The sequence below is a fragment of the Balaenoptera physalus genome (assembly GCF_965194825.1).
Source record: "Balaenoptera physalus genome assembly, chromosome: 2".
Classification (NCBI taxonomy): Eukaryota; Metazoa; Chordata; class Mammalia; order Artiodactyla; family Balaenopteridae; genus Balaenoptera; species Balaenoptera physalus.
Window position 1 is genome coordinate 29,334,163 of NC_138883.1, and position 27,442 is coordinate 29,361,604.

Here is a 27,442-nt window from a genome sequence, read left to right on the forward strand (position 1 = left end):
CCAACCCTTGGGCCTATGCCCCTGATGCTGCTAACAAGGGAATTGCAGCCACACATTCGGGTAAGGTGACCACAGATGGTGGTGAGGATTCTGGGATCATATAAGTGACCCTTGTTCAAAAATCAGCCATTTAGCTGAGTGGGAACCAGGGAGGAGTCCTTTTAGGAAAAGTATGATCCCTCTTGGAAATAAACTACTATTAAGAAAGGATGGTGTCACAGACATAGAGAACAAACATATGGATACCAAGGGGGCAAGGGGATGAATGGGGAGATTGGGATTGACACATATATACCACTATGTATAAAATCGGTAACTAATGAGAACCTACCGTATAGCACAGGGAACTCTACTCAGTGCTCTGTGGTGACCTAAACGGGAAGGAAGTCCAAAAAAGAGGGGATGTATGTATACGTATGGCTGATTCACTTTGCTGTACAGCAGAAAATGACAACAGCATGTAAAGCAACAATACTCCAGTTAAAAAAAGAAAAAAGAAAGAAAAAGGAAAGGATGGTGTCAGAGAGGAACTAAAGAGGTTAGGTTGATAGTTCTTAGGACTATAGAACCACCCATAGAGCTTCATAATATCCAGATTCCTGGGCCCTACCTCAAGAGAGCCTGTCCCTGGATGTGGATCCGTGGCCGTGCCTGTAGGAAGAGACGACTCTGCCTCTTACAATGGCAGGCCTACAAAAAAGGCTACAAGAAGCACCTTATATTTGCTTTTCTATACGTTCTAGTTTTTCTACAATGAACATTTATTAACAAAAAAAAATTTTAGTAATATTAAAGGCAGTTCACCAGGAAGACAACATATGTCTGGAAGCCAGGAAGGGGCCACAAAGTACAGCACCAGGTCGCTGGTTATTTTCTTTTCATTCTGTTAGAGCAGAAGGTAAATTACCTCGGGCCCTTTAGAGTATGTGCAAGCCACAGCAACGGTGGGGATGGGTTCTGATGCCAGCCAGCAGCCTTGGTTCGATGCAGTTGAGCCATATCTTGCAGCTCCTCAGTGTGGCTGAGATAGCCACATGGTCTCATGGGTTCTCCCTGTCCTACCACAAAACCTGGTAATAGAGACTTTCCTCCCACCTATCAAAACCACAGAATATCCCACTGAGGGGCTTGTTCCACATTAGGCTCATTCAAATAGCCAAGATAATCCGGTGAAGAAAGAAGCCCCTAATAATTCTGATTCTCTCCTCTCTTCCTCTCGTTGGTTCCAGGGACCGAGTGGGGTCAATCTTCTGGTGCTGTCTCTCCAGGTCTCTTCCAGGCTGGTCACAGACGCACTCCCTCTGAGGCCGACCGCTGGTTGGAAGAGGTGTCCAAGTGCGTCCGGGCTCAACAGCCCCAGGCCTCAGCTGCCCCTCTGCAGCCAGTTCTCCAACCTCCTCCACCCAGTGCCATCTCCCAGCCAGCGCCACCTTTCCAAGGAAATGCATTCCTCACCTCTCAGCCTGTGCCAGTGGGTGTGGTCCCACCCCTGCAGCCAGCCTTTGTCCCTGCCCAGTCCTATCCTGTGGCTAATGGGATGACCTATCCAGCCCCTAATGTGCCTGTGGTGGGCATCACTCCCTCCCAGATGGTTGCCAACATGTTTGGCACTGCAGGCCACCCTCAGGCTACCCAACCCCATCAGTCTCCCAACCTGGTCAAGCAGCAGACATTCCCTCAGTACGAGACAAGCAGTGCTACTGCCAGCCCCTTCTTTAAGCCTCCTGCTCAGCACCTCAACGGTTCTGCAGCTTTCAATGGTGTAGACGATGGCAGGTTGGCCTCAGGAGACAAGCACACAGAGGTTCCTGCAGGCACCTGCCCAGTGGATCCTTTCGAAGCCCAGTGGGCCGCATTAGAAAGCAAGTCCAAGCAGCGTACTAACCCCTCCCCCACCAACCCTTTCTCCAGTGACTTACAGAAGACTTTTGAAATTGAACTTTAAGCAGTCCTTATGGTTTACGTATTTTGTCTGTACTTAGGCAAGGGCGGAGGGTGGAGGTCAAAGGAGCAAAGGGGACTTTGTGTTCCCAACCAGTACGCTTTTCACTAATCCCAAAGGTCCCCAGGAGCATGTCCAGGCATAGAGTGCTGAAGGGGTGATTGATTGAAAAAAGTGGAGAAAACCATTCCTAGAGAAGAGCTGTCTTGCAGTTAGACTAAAGAAGTTAAGGAAATGTTACCCTCTGCCCCCCTCTTCCTCCCTCAGCCCCCTCACAAATCTCTGGCAACAGAGAGGCAGAAGTATCTGAACAGGAACCTGTACTCAAAGCACATTTACTGGAATATAAAACACAACGGGAAGCAAAACGATCTCCCTTTGTTTTTCAGGCCATTCACCTGCCTCCTCTCTCAGTACTGGCCTGTCTTAAAGATCAAAAACAGGGTGGCCTGTGCTTGGGCTGGGGACAAGAGGCAGGCTGTGCTGCCAGAATTCCCAGGAGGGCACATCAGGAGCCGCCCAGCAGAGCTATATTTTAGGGGTAAAGTTGAGCTTCCATTTTGAGTAAGAATAAATATTATAAATATAAAAAAGCCAAAATCTTTATTTTTATGCATTTAGAATATTTTAAATAGTTCTCACTATTAAAAAGTTGTATGAGTTGTAAGTAATCTTGCCAAAGGTAAAGGGTTAGCTGTAAGAAATTGTACATAAGATTTATCATTATGCCTATTGAAGTAAAAAGAGGAAGGGTTGGAAGTTGCAGACGGGATCCCTAGCTTACTTGGTATCATTTACTGTAAGTAGCACATTGCAACAACAATCATGCTTATGACCAATATAGTCAACTAGGTAGTAGTTTTAAATAAAGAGCGAGCAGTATTGTCCTGGTTTTAAACCTATAAAGAAATTCTAATGTCATTATTTTAATGGAATCAATCTAAATAGAGAATATGTATTTTCTTCTATATATTGCTGCAGTTTCCTTATGTTAATCCTTTACTTTGTTTTAACACTAAGGTGACAATGACATAATCATATCCATAGACAGGAACACAGGTTACTGTGTTGGTTTGTCATGTAGGTCTTGGTGGGTTTTGCTTTGTCCTTTAAGTTTTGTTCCCACGAGTTTTGTGGGGATGGAGGTTCTAGTTTTATTAGCACTGCGTGTGCGTGTGCGTGTGGGTGTGTGTGTGTCCATCCGTCTCCCTCGCGGTGAGCAGAACATCCCATTTGCCAGTTGCAGCCACTTGACCTCTGGTAACAACATGAGATCCCATCTCATTTTTACTTTTGAACGTTGGCCTTACAATCAAATGTAAGTTATATATATTTGTACTGATGAGAATTTATAATCTGCTTTAACAGAAATAAATGTTCATGGTAGAAGCTTTGGGCCATGAAGGGCTATTCTTTCCCCTTTTCTATTAGCAAGTGAGTTTTGGTTCTTTTTGGTCTTGTCCTCTCTCCATTCTACTGCTGCCACAGATCTCTAGGTTGATGGCTAGAAAATCTTTCACTGGGACTAGTATATTCTTAAAATTCATATTTGTATCCACACTTTAGGCTTTGGTTGTTCCTAAGCACATCTCTGATGTCAGATTCTTCTTGCTCAAAGTGCAGACTTCAACCTGGCAGCTGGTTAGAGATACAGAACCTCAGCCGACCCCAGACCTAGTAATCAGAATCTGCATTTTAACAAAATTCACATTCTGAGAAGTTAGGCTGGAGCAGTGATTTCCAACTTTGAATACATTTTAGAATCATCTGGGAGATTTTAAAATCCTCATGCCTGGCCCATACTCCAGACCAATTAAATCAAAATCTCTGGGGAGTAGAACCCCAGGTTCAGTTTTTTAAAAAGCTCCCAGTATGGAAGAGGGTTGAGAACCACTGGTCTAGATTGAGTTTTACTCTCACCTCTAACCTTACCCCACTACTCTATGACTAGTTCCAAGAAGAGCTAGCTAACCTCAAACTTAACCTTCTGAAGTGTGTCACAAATATGCCAAATACTAGTTTAACTAAAGAACAGGGGAGTCCAATAAAGTAGCCCTTATTTTCCAATTTCTACAGCAAAACCAGCTATGGTTAGGGAAAGGGATGCACCTCAATATTTTTTTAAAATGAAAAGGAAAAAAGACCTGTGCCGCCACATTTCTTTTGTTGAATGAGAGGTAGACCAAGAAGTATCACTCACCCATGATGCAGCTGTTTGTCTTTTCCAGCCAGTGTGTTGGTAATAAAAAAGTCACCTTTCCCTGTAATGCCTGTCTTTCTTGTGTCCCAGAATAACCTCTGTTACTAGGCCCAGCCAGTCCTCTGGAGGATGTGTAGAAGGTTAAAGTGGAAAGAAACTCGGAAACTCACTGAAACCAGGCCTCTTGATTGAGCAGCAAGGAATTAATTAAGTGGCTCCAAGAGAGGAAGAATGACCTCTTCCAACTCAAACCATTTCTGAAACCACTTCCCTGTATTACATCGCCCTCCCCTGCATTGGTTCCCCCCACCATCCTGCTGGTGCTGTTTTTTATAATAGTCTGTTTTTGTTTTATTTAATTATTTATTTTTGGCTGAGTTGGATCTTTGTTGCTACAACGCAGGCTTTCTCTAGTTGCAGCAAGCAGGGGCTACTCTTCTTTGCGGTGCGCGGGCTTCTCGTTGCGGTGGCTTCTCTTGTTGCGGAGCACGGGCTTCAGTAGTTGTGGCTCGTGGGCTTATTAGTTGCTCTGCGGCATGTGGGATCTTCTTCCCGGACCAGGGCTCAGACCCGCGTCCGCTGCATTGGCAGGCGGATCCTTAACCACTGCATCACCAGCGAAGCCCAACAGTCTGGTTTTTATCTGGCATCAAGTATTCTGCATCACAGATTCCGGCTTGAGGAGGAGAGGCTCCTTGTTGGTCACTGCACCGAACAGGCCCACCTGCTCCATGCAGGTGTGAGACGAGCCTCATAGCTTGGCTTTGCATGTCCGCCTCGGGAGGAGGGCTCCAGCCTCTTGATGAAAGGAAGGAGCTTTTATAGTTCTTTCATACTCAGATAATGATGCAGTGGCTGCTCTTTCATCCCAAATCCCTATACTGAGCCTTTCATTTATATTCCACTTCGTCGACGGTTTTCACAAACATCAAGCTGTTAACCGTACGCACAGACGGGATTTGAAGCTGGTTGCTATACTACCTAGAAGGGCGAGAGAGACTAGAGCAATGAACCACTGTTTGGACCCCAGATGAGACCTAGTTCTAGCAAAGAATGCTTCCCTGACACAACAGGAGTTAGTTAGTGTTCCCGTAGAAGATACACTTTGAGATCATTACACACCTCCCCACACAGCTTTAAATGAAGTGAGAACCCTGGCAGCTTCCTTTAAAACACAGTGAACTGATCCTGTGTAACAAATTATAGAGGGAAGTTGTAAAGTGAAGGGTGTCCTTATCCAAATAGATGCTTCTTCTTGACAACTCAGCAGGCGTGTGTGGTACGTCAGAGAAGCAAACACTGCTGGGACTACAGAGGGAGGCTGTCGCTGGTGCTCTACAGCTGGAGCAGCTTTGAAGAGGCCAGTGTCTCCGGAGAACTCCCTTTGCCGGCCAGACAGGGGAGACCGAGAGCCTGTCTTCCCTTCTCCCAGCCCTATGAGTTGTATCCTTGCTGCCAGATGGGCTGAGCGGGAGGCCAGACACGGGAACAGCTGGCACAGCAGAAGCTGGAGTAGTACTCATTGCCGCAGAGCTGGGCCTGCAGGATCAAATCACAGTTGGCCAGCTCCGGCTGGTCGATGCACTCCCTGCCGGGGTCCCTCGGCGCGGTGGCCAGTGCTGCGAGACAGCGGGGGAGAGAGGGTGGTAAGAAAGCTCTGTGTAGGCTGAGAACTCTCACCTACCATTTCATTTCATTTCATTTCCCTGAAAGGAAAGTGCTGTCACTCTGTAACCTTGTGACACCTGTATGTACAGCTATGGGAGGGCTCACAGTTTCCACTGTCACTGGCCTCACTTCAGCACGCAGTGGTCCTCCCATTCTTTTGCAGCTTCCGCCCAGCGCACAGCCCATCACAGACTCCCAAATATTGACTGCCTGGATGATTAAACATCTCTGGAAGTTAACCAACCCCCTGCCCTGACCATTGAGACCTGAAGAGCTGGACGACACTGTTGCAGCCTCTGGATGGGGCAGAAGAGAGAGCAGGGTCAGCCCTAAGCACAATTTTGAGTCGAAGGCTGTGTTTTCTCTTTCACTGCTGGTTTCCTCCTACCTCAAAAGTTTTGTGCCTTCAATAGCCCCGGCTTAGTCACTTAGTTCCCCATCTTTCCAATTTTTCCACTTCCCCCAGAGACAGCAAAGAGTATTAGGCAAGGTGACAGGAGGACAGGCTGTGAACTGTGGCACTGATACTACCTCGAGCACAAAGCGCTGGTTGCCTCCCCTCTGAATTTACTGGAAGCTTCGGTATCTTATAAATCCCTATGAGAGTTTCATCCTGCTGCTTCATCTTAGCACTGAAGGGGCCTTTTCTTTCTGGAAGGGGCTCTTATGACTCAGCTTGGCTTAGGCCTGAGCAGCACCTCCCTAAAGTCACCTCATGGGGCTGGGGACGGCCTACTCCATGCCCTCTCCCCTGCTTCCTCCCAAAATACAACTAAAAGACCATACCTAACAAGTGGACGGCTGTATAAAGGCTTGGTTTATCGATGATACAAGAGTACGAACTACTTACATTTACATAAAGAGCAAGCCATCTATGCCTATTCTTAAAAATCATAACTTTGGTATCAACTTTATCTCAGCCATTGCAGCCCTTGGACCCATCACGGCCAGAGGTGAGGAGGTGCTGGGCTTGCTGGTGAAGCACGCTGGTTGCCTGGGCGCCATCCTGGCTCTGCCACTTCTAGCCGGGGGTCTCTGGGCAAATTAATATTACTTAAGCTCTCTGTGTCTCAGTTTTCTTATCTGAAGTGGAGATAATAATAGCACCTGGGGCACACAGTAACCATGGCTAGAATGTAAGCATGTAACTGTTTTGCCCCATAGCATTCCCACTCACTTACAAAAGTGTGAGTGACCCCCCCTATGTTTTAACCCTACAATATTTTCTGTTTCTCACCCTAAACTTGTAGGCAAAAAGCTTGAGAGGTCTTCACAGTATCCCTTACACCAGAGTGTGACTAGCTCAAGGCCCCCCACCCTGATTCAAACACTGCAGTTCCAACATGCCACCAAACCACGAACAGGGCACAGTGAGACAGCCTCAACCAGTGAAATGCTACAAAAAGCTTAAACGGGTGACAGCAGATAACATGCAGCCTAATCGATGGAACGAACACTGTTAAAGGAGGGAGGGAGATAGCTTCTCTCACCCCCTCGCTGCCCACAAAAAAAAAAGATTAGCAACGCTCATCTAACGGGGTGGGAGAATGGTAGCTGGACTGAGGCCATAGTGTCCTATCCAGGAAGGCAGTCACGTCACACCACATCAGGAGCCCCACCAAACTTCAGCATCAACCAAATTTCTGATTACAGTTTAGCTTCCCAGGTAGCCATGTCTATAGCTAATCACAAACATGCCCATCTGGATCCTCCTGACAGCTCTCCTTCTCACATAAACCTGCCTTCTGGCCTGTCTCAAGTCTCGTAAGTTTGGTAAATACACAGACAAAGATCTACTTGCTGGGCAGGACAGAGGTGAAAAGTGGCCCCTGCAGGACGGTGCTTTGGCCAAGGCAATGCCTTCATGCAAGCATGTACTCCGTCACTGAGTCTCTGAGCACCTGGTGATGCCAAGCATCGCGCTGGGCCCTGGGACGTGCGTCCCAGTCGCTGGCTTAAGGAGCTCACAGACTGGAAGCCCACTGTCAGTCCCGCTCACTAAGCAACATTTCTACCAGACTTCAACCTCTAGCCTGGCCAATTCCAGCCTCAGCCCCACAGACAGGAGGCAGCCAGGCCTGGCCGTCCAGGCTGACCAGCATGGAAAGGCCCTGGCAGTTCTCTCCCAGGGCTGTTTCAAGCCCCATGACAACTGGCCTGCTCCAAGTCACACTACCAGGAACTGGCAAGGTGAGGCAGGATTTGGAGTTGAGTCCCTTGGACTGCAGAGCCTGCCCCCTCCGCATTCTGCAGCAGGCAGCCAGCTCTCAAGGACAAGCAGGTGCCTGGGATAGGCCTTCCTTACCTGGCGGGACCACCTTCACCTCGGTGCTGCGGCTGACCGCCTGGCTTCCACGGTAGGCGCTGCACGTGTAGGAGCCCTCGTCCCTGGCCCGCAGGTTGTGGATCAGCAGTGTGCCATCCGGGGACTGGTGGACACGGTGGCCGTCGGCCCGCACCGGCAGCCCGTTCCTGGAGGGGAGAGGACGCTGAGAGAGCTGTCCAGGCCCTCGTCTTCAGGCCCTGGGAAGCTGTGCCAGGCCTCCCGGGGCCAGGGGGAGGAGGTAATCCAAGGCCACTCCAGAGCCAACGACTCCCTCTTCGCAGCCCCTCACCTTAAGGAAGGGATGGGTCTGGAACCAAGGTGATAGACCAGCGACGCCGAAGCAAAATACCTCGGAAGTGAGGTGAACTCACACCAGCTGACCTAAGTGACTGCAGATCTGCCCCTTGTCCCAGGACATCCCAGATCTGCCCCTGTGCCAGGACATCCCAGATCTGCCCCTTGTCCCAGGACATCCCAGATCTGCCCCTTGTCCCAGGACATCCCAGATCTGCCCCTTGTCCCAGGACATCCCAGATCTGCCCCTTATCCCCACAGGTCTCTCACTCTCCCTCCTCGTCAACAGAGGTCCTCTAAGCAGCGGGATGAAGGACAAGAGCACTCCTGCCTCCAGGGAGGTGGGGCGGGGTGCGGGTGGTAGGGGAGCCTTCCCTGAGGAGGACAGCTGGCCGAGGCCTGACCTGAGGGTGAGGAGGAGCAGCTGGCTGACAGGGAGGACACGGGGACTCGGGGGTTTGCAGGAAGGCCACGGCCGGAGCGAGGAGAGTGGGCGTGGGAGGAAGTGCGCACGGCTCTGGTCAGGAGTCTGGACCGGATCCTGGGGGTGAGCGAGGGGTGTGAGCTGAGCAGGACTGACAACGCCACGTGTGCTTGGAAAGGATCACCAACCGCAGCGTGGGGCAGGGACAAGCCCGAGGGCAGAGGCCAGGTGAGTGGCTGCCGCAGGTGTGCACACAGGTTGACGAGGCAGACAGTAAAGCAAAGGGACCTGGGTGAGGGTCAGAGGTGGGAGGTGGGGGAGAAGAAGAGATCAAGGGTAGCAGGTTCCTAGCTTGGTTACTGGGCAGTGGTGGTGCCCCCCCGACTGTGGGGAGATCCAGGGCAGGATGAGGGGTGAATGGTGAGGTTATTTTCCCCCATTTCGCATTTCGGGTGCTGTGAGACACCAGGAGGCATCAGATTTGAGGTCTGGACCCAGATAGTGTCTCAGCACTGATGGTTCTGGAAACTTCATGTCTACAGCGCTACCCAAGGTGAAGTTAGAGAAAAGCCGAGGACCGACGACCAAGGACAGACCTCAAGGTACACCAGCCTCTCAGGGAGAGGGATGCGATGAGCGGGCCAGGACAACAGAAGCAGTAGCCGGAGAAGCAGGAAGGAGACTGCAGGTCATGTGGGACAGAGTCTGCTCAAGGACTGAGGAACAGGGAGGTACTGGTGACCTCGGTCAGGGCAGTGTCCCTGGCATGGGAGTGCGGGGGTGGAGGAGAGGTCCCGGGGCAAGGGCTGAGCTGCCAGCAGGGAGGTGAGCAGACCGAGACAATGTAAACAGCCGTGCATGAAGGGGACGCAATATAGGACCCCACTGCAGGGAAACACTGGGTCAGAGGACGGTGTGTTTATGTTTGTTTGTTTTGAAGAGGGGTGTCCTGAGCATGTTTGCTGCTGGCAAGATCCAGGCCTGATAGGATAATCACAGCCACAGCTGATCAGGGCAGGGCCGGCTGAGAGCACCAGCTGAGAAGCCTGCAGAGGTTCCCACCACCTTCCCTGGCATCAAGGCCACAGAGAGGCAGCCGACCTCCGTGACCCTCACCGTTCCTGCCAGTGTGCGGGCCCATTCCCATCCCGGCATCGTCGCTCCAGTACTCACCCTTGAGGCTTGACCAAGAACATCCTTCCCTTCATCCATTCTCCCAGACAGGAGACAGCCTCACCCCACTGCGCACAGACGCACTTAGGGCAAACCTCTGGAGCCTGGGGGACACTGGGCCATCTCCTGCCTGGGAGTTTCTGGGGGGCTCAGATTACCCCAGGATCCCCAGAGCCTAGCCTAGTCCTGACATAGTGCAAGGAGGAAGTGGGCAAAAAACCGCTGAATGAATGAAAGACCAACAGATTTGGGGTAAAAGACCACTGAAGTCCTCAAAGCTGTGTGCAGCCCAGGGTTTCTCAATGCCAGTGGAGATTCTGTCACCCAGGAGACATTTGGCAACATCTGGAGACTTTTTATTGCCATGACTTGGGAGAGAGTGCCGCTGGCATCTGGCGGGTGGATGGCCTGGACGCTCCTAGGCGTCCTCCAGCGCACCCCAACAGACGAACGTGTCAGCCCAACATCTCAATAGTGCCGAGGTTGAGAAACCCGGGGTAGCCCGACCAACAGAAAAGAGCAGTCCCAGGGGGCTTCCGTGTGTCGGGATAAGGGCGCCGTGGCCCCTTCCCTGGCACCAGGCCGGGAGGCGGGAGTGGAAGAATGAGGGGTGGGGGCGGTGGTGACCGCAGCATCCTACAGGAAGGTGGACCCCCTCTGTCTGGGCTGTACCACCTCAGGTACGAGGGCCCGAGGGCCAGGCCTGCCTGGAGCAGAGCCTTACCTGGACCATCTGATGTTCACGCTTTCGCCCGCCACCGCACACAGCAGCCTGGCCGTGTCACCTTCTGGCACCATCACCGTAGAGGGCAGCCCTGTGATTGTCAGCTCCCCTGGGCCCAAGGAGGGGGCACTGTCAGCCACCACGCCCATCCTGCCCCACCTGACCTCAGAGGCCGCCGGCCACGCTCACCCTCCCGCTCGGGACTGCCGCCTTACCCAGAACTCTGAGCTGGACCCAGCGCTGGTCTCGGTCCTGCCCGTTGACTGCAACACAGGTATAGAAGCCTCCATCTTCCACAGCCACGCGGCTGATGACCAGGGAGCCGTCGGACTGCAGCTGGTGTCTGGGGGCCAAGCACAATTAGGCGTCCCCACCCCAAGGCGCCCGGCAGGGGGCGGGAGGGGCAGGATCTTCCCTCCCCTGGTGAGAGGCTGAGCTGCCCCTGCTGTCAGTGGGATCTGACCAACGGCCAGTTGGCCTCAGGCCCTCCAGCAGCTGGCACTCTCCTTAAAGACACCTGACTTTAGAGCCTGGCAATAAACAAGTCAAGTTTTCTGATACAAAATAATTCTGGCTTGGGTTTCTAGTTTTTGCTACACTTGTTTACTAGGCTCAGTCCTGGTTCAGCCACTTAGGAGCTGTGTGGTGTTCAGCTTGTGCGTGTCAAATGGGGGTAAAATAGCACCCACCTGTTGGGGCTCCTCTGCAGGTCATAATGAGGAGAAAAGCCTCACCTCAGAACGGGCTCAATAAACGTGAGCCCTTGTGATTAAAGCCAGAAGTGTGTCCGCCTTCGTTTCCTCACTCAGCTGTCACCTCTGTTAGCAGGCCCTTACTTCTGTCCGCTAACCACACTCCGGAAAGGCCCAGAGACCCAAATGCGGTCTGCCCGAGGAGCCCGACGCCACAGCTCCAACCCTCAAGGGGCCCTGGGGTCCTGCTCAGGACCAGGGGGCACCTGCAACTCCCTCCCCCAGTGGGGGTGGGGCTGGAGGCCGGCCAGGAGGGAGGGGAAAGGAGCTGAACGAACCTGGGGGAAGAGAGGGGCTGCCCATCTCTCTGCCACTCGACGCTTGGCGGTGGGAAGCCCTCGGCACGACAGGTCAGCCGGATCCGCTGGCCTGGATGGGCGTCCACCACCCCAGGCTGATGCCGGTCCAGACGCAGCCTGCAGAGCAGGCACCCCACGGCCGTGAGGGGGTCCCTGCCGCTGCCTCTCCCCAACTCCCACCCACGCCAGGGGACGGGACCTCCGCACAGCCTCGTGGGCCCCTTCCCCCTCCAGCCAGATTCTGCTTCCCAACATCACCCCTTTGTTCCAGTTGGGACATCTGGGACCAGGTCTAAAAGACACCTGTGGCTTATCTCACCTCCCCACGCAGAACCTCTGACTGTCCCCCGCCCGCCCTGTGCGTCTGCCTCCAGGTCCTTGACTTGGGCACCCCCAGCTCTCTGCATCCCCTCCGTAAACTGCCCTTCTTCAAGGCCTTCTCAGGCCCTCTAGCTGCCGGTGTCCTCCCCTCCCTCGGCTCCTGAGGCCTGGGCCAGGCACCGCTCCGTTCCCCACGGCTCGGGGTGGTGGGCGGGGTCCCCTTTCTCCTCCAGAAGCTGAGCTCAGGGACCCATGCTTCCCCAGCCCTCCCCTCACAGAGCCCTGAGCAGGGGCCAGCAAGCCTGCTCACAGCACACGCTGGCCTGGGACCACCCACCCTCCCCGCCTCTCACCGAGACCTCCCCTAACCCCAGCCTCAGTGGGGCAGACCAAGAGCAGGACAGCACTGCACACTGTTACCTGCTCGTGGGCCGTGGGTGCGAGGAGGAGACGGCCCCCCGGCCCCCAGAACTGCCCCCTAGGCCGCGGTCCCGAGGACTGTGGCCCTGGGCTGGGTCCCTGGTCTGAGGGAAGTGCCTTGGTTCAGCCTCAGGAAGCACAGCCACGTCACCCCCTGTCAGGAGGCCAGGAGAAGCAAGGGGTGAGCGGTGGGGAGAAGGGGGTGGAAGGAAGGGTGGGCCATGGGGCCGGCGGGGGACCAATGGAGAAATGAGGGCCACGAGGGGCAATACATCCACCCCAGCCCAGCTGGAGTGTGTGGTCCCTGCCACCAGGAGGCCCTGGCCCAAGGAAACACTAGTCCTCCAGTGCGGAGGCCCCCCGGCCCAGGCCCTCCGGCCAGAACCCCACCCCGGGGCCCGTGAGGACCCACTGCGGGGGTGGGGTGGGGACAGAGACCTGTGATGCGAAGCTGGATCTTCTGAGAGTCACTGTCTGGCCTGGTGCTGCCACAGCTGTAGGTGCCAGTATCCTCTGCCCACAGGGGGCTGATGACCAGGGAGCCATCGGGCTGCAGCTGGTGCCTGAATGAAGAGAGGGCGCTTGAGCTCTGGGCTCCTGAGGCAACAATGAGCCTGGCTCCTACAAGAGGGGCCGTCGCCCCACACTCACCCGCCCGTCCCAGGAGATCAGAGGGGCTGTGCAGCCTGCACACACACCTGGCAGAGGAGATGGGCCGCCCGTCTTTCTGCCACCTGGCGTGGGGGTCCAGGGAGCTGTCATCTGGGCAGAAGAGCCGCACCAGCTGCCCCAGGGCCACCTGTACCAGGGAGGGCTCCGAGCCTGCCAGGGTGATCCTGGAAAGGTGGGAGGGAGGGTCTGCGTGAGTGCCGGGACCAGGGACTTCACCACACAGAAAGCTTGGTGCCCATCCCATTCTGGGCACCTGTGGGGCCAGAGGCTCCCAGGGGAAGCCAAGCTCCGGAAGCCCAAGGACTCAGGAATCCGCCCTCCCCCCCCCCCAATATCCCCAGGCATTACTACCTCAACCTGTTCCTGCAAGAGCACAGAATAGGCACAGAGCCCAGGGACGGAGAGGTTGGGAGAGAAGCAACACCAGGTTCACGTGGGGGGCTAAACACATGCCTGATCCCTTTGGAATTCAAAGTTTTATTTATTTTGTTTTTAATCTTCCCAAATCTCATTAATATGACACAGTCACAAGACTAACAACAAATGAGACCCACATTAAACCTATGAGATCACATCACCATTTTACAGGTCAAGAAACTGAGGCTTCGAGAATTTGGATGACTTGCCAAAGGTCATGAAGCTCATAAGCTTTTCCAACTAGACAGGCCCTGGGCTATACCAGCAAGATCTGCTGGAGAGTCCAGGCACCACCATCCACCGACTGCCTGACCCCCTGAGCAAGTCTCATGTCTCCAAAGCCTGAGCTTCCCCGTCTGTAGAATGATGGTAGCAAGGCCCTCCAGTCTGGGCTGTTTGGAAGATTCCAGGTTAGGGATGGAGGGAGGCCCAGCTGACCTCAGGGTTTTAGCTCCAAAAGGCTCAGCCCTTGGGCCTGGGTCCCTAATCCCCCATCCCACCTGGGGAAGGTGGGCCTCACCTGTAGGAGGAGCTGTGAGAAGGTGGCGCTGGTGGTCCTGCGTCTCCGCCCAGTACAGGGGCACTGGGCCCAAGCTCCTGGCCCTGGGGCCCCTCTCCAAAGGCCTGTCTGTGGTCCATGGCCCCCGGCCCAGGCTCTTGATCTCGCCACCACAGGCCACCGGAAGGCAAGGGCTTTCTCTGGACCACAGGCTCCGTCCCGTGCTGGCTGGCCTCCTGCTGGCCCCCAGGACCGCTGCCGCCACTGTCTCTATGGGTGCTTTGGCCAGAGGCCCCAGGGTCGTGTCGGCGGGGCTCATGTTGGGGTCCCCGGCAGCTGCTCACACACTCCTCCTCCGAGGCAAAGTTATTGGCGTTGCCATGGCAGCCACCATACCAGAAGCGGTTACACTGGCCCACGGAGGCGATGAAGTACCAGCGGGCGGCCCAGTCCATGCAGGAGCCATGGGCGCTGGGCAGTAGGCACCGCACGGGGTACACTGAGGGGGCAGGGAGGACGCAGGTCACCGGGACCCAGTAATGAAGCTGCAAACGCTGCCCAGGACGTAGGAGTGAGGCCCTTCCCGGGGTATGGAGCACATCTACACTGGGCCCCTGACCAGCCCTGGGGACAGTCTGTTCACTGCCCAGACCTGCGCTGGGCTGGGAACCCAGCAGCCTCCAGAATCATCCCCGTCCACCTCCACCCCCAGAACTAGAGCCGTCCAGAGGTCAGGGCCGTGAGCTCCCTGGACAGGCTCCCTCGTGCTCTTCCCCACCTGACCCAGGCCCCAAGGGCGCACACAGAGCAACCCCAGGGCCAAACCTTGCTGTGCTTAGCTCACAATGAGGACCCAGCCCTGAGCCCCCAAAGGCCTGTGAAGATGCCCAGTGAGGGGCCCACCCTTGTTCCCAGGACCCTTCACCAGCTCTGAACCTTCTCCAGCCCCCAACCTGCCCATAATAATCGCCCTCCTCCCAGGCACAGCCTGCCCCCTCTCCGCATTCAGATGTGACCACGCTGGCCACTGCTTAAAGCCCATCCAGGTGCCCAGCCCCCTGCAGACTCAGCCCACCAGCCCACCTGGCTTCCAACGTCCCTGTGATGGTCCCTGGCGCTCCACCCATGCACCCCATGCTCCCGCCTCACAGCCCTCCCTCCAGGACTCATCCCAGGCAGGGTGGGGACACCCCGTCCATCCCAGCCCTGATGACCCTGTCTCTGGAGGGGGCTGAGCCCCGGGGGCAGCACAGCCTTCCCTCTCTGTGGAATCCACACCGACAACTACTCCAACTCCCACAAGCAACCAGGCGGCGACAAGTGCAAACCGTTGGACACGATAATAATCTGGCACTGTTCTCTGGCCTGGCACCTAGTAGGTGATCAATAAGTATTTGTGGAAGAAAAGAGCAATACCCAAGGCAGCAGGAAGGTTTCTGGCTCTGGGTGGGGTGGCGAGCACAGTGGGACCAGAGCCTACCCACCAGGAAGGACAGGAAGGGGCATCCACTCACTGTAGCTGGGCTGGCCCACACAGCCTTCCCCAAGAGGGCCCAACGCGGAGGCCATGTTGTCATAGCAACAGCCGAACTGGGAGCCCCGGCACTCACTGGGCTCATTCTGCTGGGCCTGGGGAGGAAGGCCAAGGTTGGGAGGTTGGAAATAGGTCTGGATCTTGGTGGGAACTCTAGGCTACCAGGCGGAGGATGGCAGGAAGAGGGACAGAACCGTGAACACGTGGAGCATAACCCCAGCCCTGGGGGCAGATCAGAGGCCAGGAGAATGTTGGCTGAACCCCTCAGTTCCAGCCCAGGCCTGTCGCTGAAGCCCTGTGCCCTCCAGAGGATGGTTCAGGCCAGCAGGCTTCAGGGACCTCCTTTCTCCAAGGCTAAAGCTGCAAAAAACCTGGGTCACAGTGGCATTGAGCAGGCTTGGGGGCTGGACTCCTGCCCCTCACGTGACCACTTACTGTGGAAGCCACCTCTCTCGACCGTGGCCTGCTCCCGGGGTTGTCGTGTCCATAAGTGCTCGCACAGCCAGCCTGATGGGGCCCCTCAGCCACAGACACCCCGTCAGGACAGCACCCGAACCTAGACAGACATCACACAGCCGTCCCCTCACCACCCAGCCCTGACCCCCACCCCTACCAGGGACCCTGAGCGTCCTGTATCCCAGGATCCAGGCTCTGAGGCTCCCTGAGCCAGGGGCTAACCGGATGAAGATCCGCGTGGGAGACGGGTTGTCCCGCGTGCAGGGAGAACCATTTTGTGAACCCCAGTCTCTGCCATGTCCACTGACCGCTTAGAGGCTCCCAGTGAGGGCAACAGGAAAACAATAAGCAGAGCTGAACCCTTAATAATTGAGAGATCTTCAACTCACACAGCCCACCACAAAACCGAGGAGGGGGAAATTCACCTGAACCTGCCCAAATACCAGGTTCCCAGGGAGTTTTTACAAAATGGCAGCAGTTGGGCGATGGGGCAGAAGAGGGTGTCAAAGGAGCCCACCACTTATTTCACCTCCACCAACCAGGAGTTGGGAAGGAAGGTGAAAGAAGGAACATATCAAAGCACCTTCTATGTGCCAGGCACCATGTGATTCGTTTCAGCCTCACAGGAACCCCAGTCAGTGGCTGTCATTGTTTCCAATTCTCAGCAGAGAAAGCCAAGATCAAAGAGGTTAATAACTTGCCCCAAGTCACCCAGCACACAGCTGGTAAGTGGCTGAGCTGAGAATCACCCCCAGGCTGCTGGGCGCCGAACCTCAGCCCTTAGCACCACAGCCCCTGAGGGAGTGGGAGTCTGGTTTGGATCGGAGAGCTAGAATCACAGCCCATTTTCCTTCCCAGAGCCTCAGGCTACATCTCAACAGGCTGACTTCTGCAGAGAAAGCAGGGGGTTTACCCACACCTGGCACATTAGGGAGCTCAGCGAGAGGAAGCCAAGTCCTCGGTTTTGCGCTATCAGGGCAGCTCAGAGACAACACCCCTGGAGCTCTGCTAAGCCATCCCACCGCCTCTCTGAGCAGAGACACTGCCCCGTGCATCGGACACAGCCCCTGAACACATACCTTCCCTCTTCGACCTGGGGAGAAGGAAGAGGCGCCCACCTGCTCTGCTGACATGAGGCCCCCGGGCAACCTTGCCACTGCGGCCCAAGAGACGCAGTGTGGCCATCGGGGCAGCACCCATGGGGGCTGTGTCTGCAGTCACGGGGCGCCAAGCCAGACCGCAGGGGCTGCCGGTGTGAGGAGTGCCGCAGAGATGGGGCTGGGCCCGGGGCTGGCAGGTGTGGGCTCTGGTCGCCTCTGGGGTTACCCTGAGCTGAGGGCTGCTCCTGGGGTGCCCACCACTGGCCTCTGAAATCTAGAAAGAAGAGGAAGCAAAAGTCATGTGATGTCTCCACCTGGCTCCTCACCCTCCATCTGTACCTACATCAGACCCACCTCTCCCCATCCCCCCAAACCACCTGCCGCCACCCTCAACCTCCATCTCAAGGGCCCGGGGCTGGGGGCTTCCACTGAGCTTCTCACCTGAGGCGGGGGCCTCTCGTGGGCCCAGAGACATCCACGGGTCCCTGGGGCTGGTGTGCATGTCCTGCATGCTGGGGACTTCTGCGGGGAGCCGGGGCAGTCAGGGTGCAGAGGGAAAGCCACCCCCACCAACATCTGCTCCCACCCCACTACTCAGGCAGGACCTGGGGAACCCAGGACAGTAGAAGGAAAAAGGAGCAGACTTGTGTTTTTGTAAACACCCTTCCCAGGTTTCAAGAGAGTCTTTATCGCATAGAAAATGCTCATGTTACATGTTCAGCAAAAGGAAAAGCCACATGTAAAATTAGCGTTTATGTTTGATCCCAATGACATAAAACAAAAAATGATACACATTTTTAATTGGACTGATGAAAAGATAAACAATCCAATTTTAAAATGGGCAAAGAACTTGAACATATGCTCCTCCGAAGAAGACACACAGATGGCCAACAAGCACACGAAAAGATGCTCTACATCATCAGTCATTAAGGAAACGCACATCAGAGCCATAAGGAGACACCACTTCATATGCACTAGGATGACTCTAATCAAAAAAGACTGAAATAACAAGTGTCGGCGAGGATGTGGACAAACTGGAAACCCATGCACTGTTGGTGGGAATGTAAAATGGTGCAACACTGTGGAAACAGCCTGGCAGTTCCTCAAAAAGTTAAATGGAGTTACCATATAGCCCAGCAATTCCACTTCTAAATATATACCCAAGGGAACTGGATATACACACCCACACAGAAACTCCTACATGAATATGTTCATAGCAGCATTATTCATTATGGCCAAAAGGTGAAAACAACCCAAATATCCATCAACAGACAAATGGATAAACAAATTGGGTACATCCATATAATTGAATGTGATTTAGCCGTAAAAAGGAATGAAGTGCTGATGCATGCCACAACTTGGAAGAACCTCAAAAACATTTTGCTAAGTGAAAGAAGCCAGATGCAAAAGGTCTGCTCTTCCTTTTATCTGATATATCTAGAATTGGCAAATCCATAGAGACAGAGAGCAGATCAGGTGACCAGGGAAGGGGACTAGGGTTAATGGGGAGTGATTACTTGATGGGTACAGGGTGCTTATACAGGGTGATGAAAAATTTTGAACCTAGAGAGTTGGTGGTTGTACAACATTGTGAACACAACAAATAAGAGCACACTGTCTACTTGGACTTCCCTGGTGGTGCAGTGGTTAAGAACCCACCTGCCAATGCAAGGGACACGGGTTCGAGCCCTGGTCCGGGAAGATCCCACATGCCGCGGAGCAACTAAGCCTGTGCACCACAACTACTGAGCCTGCACTCTAGAGCCAGCAAGCCACAACTACTGAGCCTGCGCGCCTAGAGCCCGTGCTCTGCGACGCAGAGTAGCCCCCGCTCGCCTCAACTAGAGAAAGCCCACACACAGCAACGAAGACCCAATGCAGCCAAAAATAAATAAATAAAAACAGCACACTGTATACTTTAAAGTGGTTAACTGTGTGTTACTGATTTTCACGTCAATTAAAAAAATTCCATATTAAAAACAATTGGATTAATAGATGAAGGGATAGAGAGTAGATGATGAAAAAGTAATTACAACAAAATATTAATTGTGAACTTGATGGTGGGCACGTGGCTGCTCACCACACAGCTCTTCAACTTTCCTGTGTGATTCAAATTTCGCATCGTCTCTTGTCCAGCTTAGTAAACTTACTAAAAGTCACGAACTGTACCATTAGCGTGGGTGAATTTTACGCTGTATGATGTTTAAGCACCTCAGTATTAAGTTCTTAAAAAGATTTTCATCACAAAATATTAGAGAAAAAATGCAAAAGGCTGAGTAGATAAATTTAGGATAATAGGAATTTTTAAAAAGGGTACCCAAAAGAATACTAGCAGGACACCCCCAAAATGCTCACAGTGACTGTGAAACAGACTCACAGACACAGAGAACAGACTTGTGGCTGCCAAGGGGGAGGGGAGTGGGGGAGGGATAGATGGGGAGTTTGGGATTAGCAGATGCAAACTATTACATATAGGATGGATAAACAACAAGGTCCTACTGTATAGCACAGGGAACTATATACAATATCCTGGGATAAACCATAATGGAAAAGAACATATATACTGATACACATACATATATATATAAAACTGGGGACTTCCCTGCTGGTCTAGTGGTAAAGAACCCGCCTTACAATGCAGGGGATGCGGGTTTGATCCCTGGTCAGGGAACTGGGATCCCACATGCCACGGGGCAACTAAGCCCGCGGTCCACAACTACTGAGCTCGTGCGCCTCAACTAGAGCCTGCGTGCCACAAACCACAGAGCCCACGCACTCTAGAACCCACGCCACAACTAGAGAAGCCCACGCGCCGCAACGAAAGATCCCGCATGACTCAACGAAGATCCTGCGTGCCGCAACTAAGACCCAGCGCGGCCAAAAATAAAATAAAAAATAATAAATGATAAATAAATCTTTCAAAAAAATAAAACTGAATCACTTTGCTGTACAGCAGAAACTAACACAACATCGTAAATCAACTATACTTGAATAAAATAAATTTAAAAAACAAAAAAACCAAAATGCTCACAGTGAATGTTTCTGAGTGCTTTATGTGTGTGCGTGTTTTGCGAGGCAGAGGTGGTGGCGGGGGGTCCCTTCCTTCTATTTGTTAGTTTTTCAAATTTTCCACAATAAACATATTACTACATAGTGGAACAAAGTTATAAAAAATGAAATAAGTGAAAATTCCATTCTCACGTGGACTACATCTTGCCAGTCTCCAGGGAATATTTAAAAAATAATAATTTAGGGTTGGAAGATTCCAGTAGAGAAGCGGGAAAATTTTTGTTTTCATTTTATTACCTATCCCACCTGGGCCAAAACCTCGGACAAGGCTGATTCCAGTTCCCTCCCCTGTTCTGGTCTCCTACCCACATTCGGCCCTGCATTCACAGTCCCCAGCCAGCCTCAGAATTCCTGCTATCCCTCCGTTGCCTGAAAGGCACCTTTCTGCCAAGCCCACCCTGCCTCTGGCTTCCCCTCCTGTGACTCTTCTCTGCCACCTTTTCAGGCTTAACTTGGAGTCTGGGGCCCCTCCCCACACCCACACCCGCAGGGGATCAGGCTCTGCTGGGCCAGCGCCGGCCCCTCCATTCCCATCATTCTCTCTAAGAGCTTGGATTTCTGCACCCTGCTCCCCACCTGGCTCCTGCTTCTCAACTCTCTCCACTTCAGCCTGACACTCAGGCAGGTGCCAAATCTGTCCTAAACATCTTTCATGGTGTCACTTCTAGCTCCAAAACTTTCAGTGGCTCCCCTGGGCCTATCAGACAAATTTAATCGGTAGCCAGAGGCCTGAGGCCCTCAGCATCGCCCCAGCCCGAAGAGCATCCGCCCTGGACAGACCCGTCATCACCCCCATACCCTGTGCCGAGGGCCGGTCCTGGGCCCCTACTGGTCTCACAGTTACTGAGCACTTGAAATGTGGCCTGAGGGACTGAGAAACTGAGTTTTAAATTTTACCGAATTAGAATTAATTTTAAATTTAAACACTGACACATGATTCATTTATTGAAAAACGCTTCAGTATGTCTGGAACGACTTGGGGATGTGAATCTGCTTTTTCAACTGTACGTTTCATGACATCTAAATCGAGATCGACAACACCAGTGAAATTTTAGCACTGCGGGTTCGATCCCTGGTCGGGGAACCAGGATCCCACATGCCGCAGGGCCACTGGGCCCGTGTGCCACAACTACTGAGCTCGCGTGCCTCAACTAGAGGGCCTGCGTGCTGCAAACTACAGAGCCCACACGCCCTGGAGCCCACGCGCCACAACTAGAGAAGAGAAAACCCGCACGCCACAACTAGAGAGAAGCCTGCACGCTCCAAGATCCCACATGCCTCGATGAAGATCCCGCATGCCACAACTAAGACCTGATGCAGCCAAAAATAAATAAATAAATATATAATAAATAAATCTTTAAAAAAATAAAATAAAATGTGGTTCTTAGAAAATTTTAAATGACATGTGGGGCTTGCCTTCTATTTCTTTTGGCAAGCACTGCTCAAGAGTCTAGAAAAGACGGGGAACCAGAGCTGTCCGGTGTGTCCGCTCAGAAGCCCACCCCTCAGGGGGCCGCCTCTTTGCACCCTCGGCCCCTCCTCCCGGGCACTTGCCAGTAAGCACTACAGCACTAGTTACAGTACCCAAAACAGCAGGAACCGCCTAAATTCTAAATTCATACCCACCATGGACTTCTGTGGAGCCCCTAGAAATCACAAGACGAAAATGTTCACACACCAAATGTCATTAGGGGGAAAAAGGAGATACAAAATCACACATACGTTACAAGGAAGTTCACTAAAGATTTATCCCAACAATAGATGGGATCAAGGGTAATTTAAGTTTCTCGCTACATACTAATTTTCTAAATTCTCCAAATTTTCCACAATGAACATAATTATTTTTATAATTATGAAAACAGCAATGAAGGTTATTTCTTTTACAACTCAGCCTGGCCTGAAGTCCTCTTTCTGTTTCCCTCCTTTCGACCTATGTGAATGCCTCTCTGGGGCAGGTTCAGGACAGCCTCTTCCAGGAAGGCATCCAGGGTCCTGGGACACTGAGTGGCTCCAGGGAGCTGGACTCGTAAGAGCCCGAGGATCCTCCTGCTCGTGTACCCCAAGGGCCAGGCCAGGCTAAGGAGCCCCAGGAGCCCGGCCCAGGGTCCCCCAGGCCCTCACCGCCACTGCCACCCACGCTTTGCTTATGGAGTACTGTGTATTCAGGCACTGTGCCAAGCGATCACCACGAGCCTGGAAGGTCAGTCTTATTAACCCCACTGTACAGATGGGCAAACCGAGGATCAGAGAGGAGGGGCAGTTGCCCAGGGCCACACGGCTGGTCAGCAGTGGAGATTTGAACCCAGGTTAGCTGTTGATTCCAGGCCACTGGTTCTTAGCCACCTTGCCACGTGCCTCCACTGGAACCCAACCATTCCCCCATCACTGGCACATCAGGGCCAAACGCCTCTCTGCAGCATCACAAGGCCGACCACCCACCCCCCGGCTCAGCCCCAACCCACGCCTTCCCTCAGTAACACTTCCTCACACCAAGTAAGTTGCTGGCCTCTGTGCCCTTTGTCCTGCAGCTCCTCACGACGGGGACACCTTCCTTCCCAGTGGGGACGGGGGTGAGGGGAGGCGGGAAGGCAGAGGCAATATGCGAGGACAATCCTTCCTGGACCGCCTCCCTCTCTGCACTCAGTCACCCAGTCACTCAACAATTACTGAGTACCTAGCACGCGCTAGCTAAGTTCTGCAGGGATATAAACAGAAAGAAGGAAGGGGACCTGGCCCTCAAGAAGCTTACAGCTAGTAGGCCTACAAGCCATGTACAACCACTGCAGCACCAGGAAACCAACCTAAGAGCGACAGCAGTTACAGTGAGCTATGGGGGTGGGGTAAGGGATGCGACCTCCGAGGGGGGAAACAGGGCTGCCTGGTGAGGCTGTCTAGAGCCGGACTCTGTGGGTGGCAAAGGCTTCCCACACGGTGATGTGTGAGAGCGTTCCAGGTGGCTGACAGCACAGGCAAAGGCCCAGCGGCAGGAAGGGCTGGCCAGGTTGATAGCAGGGAAAGAGGTTGGGCCAGGTACCAGCTGCCCCTCCTGTCCTTACCTGGAGGAAGATGGCAGGGCTGCGTGTTACAGGGCTCCACATCCGCAGGCCTGGATGGCTGCAGGCTCCCGCAGTGGCCGGGCGGGCCAATGGCGCAGACCACCTGGCGCCTCCGAGTGCCCGAGCTGCAGCTCTTGGAGCACTGGGGCCCCCCGGGGTGGGAGTGGGAAGAGAGAACAAGCCCGCAAAGGGAGAAAGACCCTGAGACTGGGTGGGGGGTACCCATAAGGCAGGGGGAAGGGGGAAGGTGCCTGGTACTGCGTGTCAGACCCAAGGACAGGCACATGTGCAGCCTCCGGTCAGAGACCCAAGGGACCGGGATTGGGCAGCAGGTATGGGTGGGGGGAAGTACTCACTAGACCCCAGGCGCCTATGTGCCAGGCCTGGTCACGGTCACTGAGTGGGGGACAGCTGTCATGCACACAGGGCTCAGTGAGGGGGGGACGGTCCTCCAAGGAGCACGCTGTGGCATGGAGCAGAGACCCCTCGTCACCCCGGCAGGTGACGGTCCGCCTCCGGACCCCGGTGCCGCAGCTGACAGAGCACTGTAAGGACCAGGCTGTCAGCAGGAGCTGGTCCTCGCCCAGCGGGAGGCCCACCAGCCTGGCACGGAGGGCAGACAGCACCCTACTGCCCCACGTCCAGTTCCCAGGCCCAGAGAGGCTGAGTCATCCTCCTGCGGTTACACAGCCTGAACCATGGCTGCAGATACCAAGCTGAGGTGCGTTTTCCACATTCCTTCATTTGCAACGGCAACATAGGTAGGTGCCAGAAGCAGTGACCAGCAGTCCCGGTTTCCCCCTGGCCCCCAAACAGTGTGCCCGGCTTCTTCTTTCCCACCCGGCCTGGGACCCTAGAGAAGGAGGAAGAACACGGGAGCAGGAGTCCAAGCCCCCGCTCCTAGGCCCAGCTTCTGCCACAGCTTCCAAGACCACGTGGCAGGTCACTTTACTCCCAGGATCTGTCTGCCCGAGGCGGAGGACGAGCCTCCCAGCCCTGCCCTGCTGCTGCCCAGGCCCAAGACCCAGCTCCTGACTTCCGCCCCTCCTGGTCAGGGCCGGGCCTCACCTCGCCCCAGGGCTCCGCGCTCCAGGCTGTGCAGCGCTGCAGGTTGCAGGCCTGCGTGGTAGGGGGCTTCTCAGGCAGGGCCGCACACTCGGCGTCCTCAGCAGCCTCCTGGACGCCGGCGCCATCAGATGAGACACAGTAGACAGTGCGGGACTGGGAGCCGCCCTCACAGGAGGCCGAGCAGGGCGTCCAGGGCCCCGTCTTCCAGCTGGCAGGGAGCAGGAGGGCGGTGAGGCTGGCCCTGCAGCAGGGGGCCAAGGGACCCCCACCCGGCCCATTCTCTGAGCATCAGGCCGCGCAGGTGAGGGGCAAAGAGCCCTGCGCAAAGGCCAAGGTCCGGCCCTGCTCACCCATCCCCACCACTGTGCACTGGTCCCTATAAACACGGAGCCTGGCTGCCTCCCTCTCAGCGTTCCTGTCCTCACCTGCGTCCCCCTTCCTCCTTCTCACCAGGTCAGCCATCACCCCCAGCCAGACTCCATCCCCTCTGGGTCTGAACTTAGTGGGGGCATCTCCCGGAGGGGCCGTGCTCACCCAGGTGGGGAGTGGCCCTTCCTGGCCGTGGGGCCCAAGGACCTAGAAGAAAGGGCCAGCCCCACTGCAATGCAAAGCCACGCCCACCACCATCCCAAGAGACCAGCTGCCACCAAGGCCATGGGAGGAAGGACTGCACAGCCCTGCGGGGAGCCTGTGGCCCAGGAGTACCTGTTCCTGCACACACGCTGGGCCCCAGCGAGGGGCCACGCTCTGGGCCGGTGCAGGTAAGAGGTCCCTTGTGCACAAACACGGGCACTGCCGATGCCCTCAGGCCCCTTGGCCCGAGCCCTGGCCCACTCCTTGGCATCTGCCAAGTCCCCTGCCAGCTCAGACAAACGGGGCCTCCGATACCCCCCCAACCCTCCCGCCGCCAGCCTGGACATCCTGGGCACTGTGTGGGCTCACGAGGGCGGACGGAATAGCCCGGGCTCTCATGCTCAGGACCCCCCACTGCCCCGCCCGGCTGACAGCTGGCTCCTCCCGCTCTGTCCACAGCTCTGAGGAGCCCCCCAACCTCTTTCTTTGCTCAACACCTAAAGCGGCTGAGGGACCCCACTCCCTTCCCACCCAAGAGCTTGGGTCCCGCAGGGGCAGAGGGGGCTGGCAGGGCCTCACCGCTTGGTGTGTGGGCAGGGCTGAGGGCTGCAGGGTCGGCGGTCAGCCGGCCGCGGCCGGTGCCGGCACAGGTGTTCGGGGTAGACCTCATTGTCGATGGTGCAGAACACCGGGCGGGTCTGCTGACCTGCAGAGGCCCGGCCATAGCAGGCAGCCAGTCAGTCCAGACTCGCCAAATGCATTCTCTGGGCCAGGCACCCTTCCGGACACGTCCCAGGCATCACCTTGATTAAGCCTCAAACGAACCCCTGGGGTAGGCTGCCATCACCATCCTCAACTTACGGATGAGGAAACTGAGGCTCAGCGAGTTGTATCTGTGGGCGATGGAGCCCCGCTCTGACACCTGACCATTAGCTCCAGGCCCAGCCTCCACCACCAATGGAATACTGTCTCCTGTGAGATGCCACTGCCTCGGGGAAGCCCTCTGGTTCTCTTAGGTTGGGCGGGGGCCCTTCCTCGAGTCCCCTGATCTCTGGGTTTCCCCCAGGGGACCCCCATGACATGAGGCTGTCTCCTCTCCTTGTCCACCCCCCACCCACAGCTGGAGCGCCTGGAGGAGAGAGCCAAGCCCCGCGTGCAGCCGCGCCCCCTGACCAGGGCCCTGCCCTCACCTCCACCACACGTGGCGCTGCAGTCGCCCCACGAGCCGTGGCTCCAGCTGAAGCCGGGCCGGGGGGTGCTCAGGGGCAGGTGGTACTCGAAGTGCACGCCAGGGTTGGGCTCCTGGCTGATGAGCTGTGCAGGAGGGTCCCCACTGAGGCCTGATGCCAGGGGGCCGCGCCCGCCCAGCCCGCAGCCCTCCTGCCGGCCGCCCCCGTCTCCCGCCAGCCCCGCTCACCTCGACGATCAGGGGCTCCGAGGTGGGGCCGCGGGCGTGGAGCCGCTCGGGCGCCAGGTCCCCCTCAGCTCCCCGCTCATAGTGCAGGACGGTGCTGGCCACAGGTAGGGCCCGGGCGCCCTCGATGGTCCAGTGCCCGTTGAGGTAGTAGTCACCACGGACGCTCTTCACCGCTGGGCAGGGCAAGCACCCTGGTCAGCTGCCCGGCAGGACCCGCCCCCGCCCCAGACCCGAACTGTCCTCACCCAGGAAACTCCTGCTGGCGGCCGCCTCCTCAACGCGGATGCTCGTGGCCCCCGCGGGAACTATGAGGATCTGGTTGTAGCCTGAGGGCACAGAGATACCCGGGACCACTCAGCCACAGGGAGGAGTTGGCCCTGAGGAGGCTAGGTGCCCGCAGCACAGGTGGGGTCAGGGCAGGGCAAGTAGCACACAGGCAGGGCCGGGTGCTTGGGAAAGAGTGTTCCTGAAGGAGCAGGCAGCCTTGCAAAGCCCAGAGGGGCGGGCAGGCTCCAGCGCCCATACTGACCAGGAGGGGAGGGGGCAGATGGGGACGATGGGGGAAGGGATGAGGAGGAATCCAGGTGGCCACTGGATAAGGGGGCAGAGATCCTAGTGTGAGCCCACAGGCTCCTGGACAAGGGTTTGGCCTCCACCCTGAGGCATGACCTCAGGCCTTTCATGACCTGAGTGCCAGATCAGACCCTCTCAGTGCCATGAGAGCAACTCAGCCAGTGAGGGAGACAGGCCAGGAAGGAGCAGGTAACAGACCCTTGTCTCAACTGTCTGTGGACCCCGGGAGGAGCCCCACCTCTGCTGAGGTCATTGGCATCAAAGACGCCTGTGACGGGGTAGCAGGTCGTGCCGTCACCCCCGCACTGCAGACACTTGTCCTCCTGCTTCCACGAGTCCAGCTTGTGGTCACAGCCGACAACCTGCCAGGCAGAGACGAGGGGAGATGGGAGAGACCAGACTGAGTCACGGTCACACCAGGACTTGAACCCTGGCCGCGTAGCCAGGTCCAGGAGGCGCAGTAAC

At 55.3% G+C, this 27,442-nt stretch overlaps 2 protein-coding genes and 1 long non-coding RNA gene across 16 annotated transcripts in view; 1 reads left to right on the forward strand and 2 right to left on the reverse strand.

Moving 5' to 3' along the window:
• Window positions 1-3,331, forward strand: part of NUMB (NUMB endocytic adaptor protein) — a 181,897-nt gene extending 178,566 nt beyond the window's left edge. For 8 of the 12 annotated variants that reach the window (XM_082451647.1, XM_082451654.1, XM_082451650.1 and 5 more), the window contains 2 exons: window positions 1-60; window positions 1,230-3,331. The exon at window positions 1-60 is cut by the window's left edge and continues 87 nt beyond it. In XM_082451647.1, the coding sequence (XP_082307773.1) occupies window positions 1-60; window positions 1,230-1,945 (776 nt within the window). In that variant the 3' untranslated portion in view covers window positions 1,946-3,331. The remainder of the gene's footprint in view (window positions 61-1,229) is intronic. The other 4 variants (XM_082451656.1, XM_082451648.1, XM_082451657.1 and 1 more) reach the window with 1 other exon arrangement.
• The window catches only part of LOC309655969, a 26,395-nt gene extending 21,759 nt beyond the window's left edge, over window positions 1-4,636 (reverse strand). Inside the window, exon 1 of the long non-coding RNA XR_014261087.1 lies at window positions 4,143-4,636. This is a non-coding gene — a long non-coding RNA (uncharacterized lncRNA). The remainder of the gene's footprint in view (window positions 1-4,142) is intronic.
• Window positions 4,637-4,667: 31 nt separating this feature from the next.
• The window catches only part of PAPLN (papilin, proteoglycan like sulfated glycoprotein), a 34,982-nt gene continuing 12,207 nt past the window's right edge, over window positions 4,668-27,442 (reverse strand). Inside the window, exons 7-27 of one of the 3 annotated variants that reach the window (XM_082451543.1) lie at window positions 27,216-27,339; window positions 26,650-26,730; window positions 26,405-26,577; window positions 26,178-26,301; window positions 25,567-25,693; window positions 24,415-24,622; window positions 23,703-23,891; window positions 23,347-23,488; window positions 17,663-17,743; window positions 17,240-17,495; window positions 16,101-16,221; window positions 15,646-15,760; window positions 14,153-14,630; window positions 13,242-13,379; window positions 12,982-13,106; window positions 12,544-12,697; window positions 11,782-11,919; window positions 10,967-11,094; window positions 10,752-10,860; window positions 8,116-8,282; window positions 4,668-5,761 (exon numbers count right to left, since the gene is read on the reverse strand). In XM_082451543.1, coding sequence (XP_082307669.1) covers window positions 5,577-5,761; window positions 8,116-8,282; window positions 10,752-10,860; window positions 10,967-11,094; window positions 11,782-11,919; window positions 12,544-12,697; window positions 12,982-13,106; window positions 13,242-13,379; window positions 14,153-14,630; window positions 15,646-15,760; window positions 16,101-16,221; window positions 17,240-17,495; window positions 17,663-17,743; window positions 23,347-23,488; window positions 23,703-23,891; window positions 24,415-24,622; window positions 25,567-25,693; window positions 26,178-26,301; window positions 26,405-26,577; window positions 26,650-26,730; window positions 27,216-27,339 — 3,363 coding nt within the window. In that variant the 3' untranslated portion in view covers window positions 4,668-5,576. The other 2 variants (XM_082451542.1, XM_082451541.1) reach the window with 2 other exon arrangements.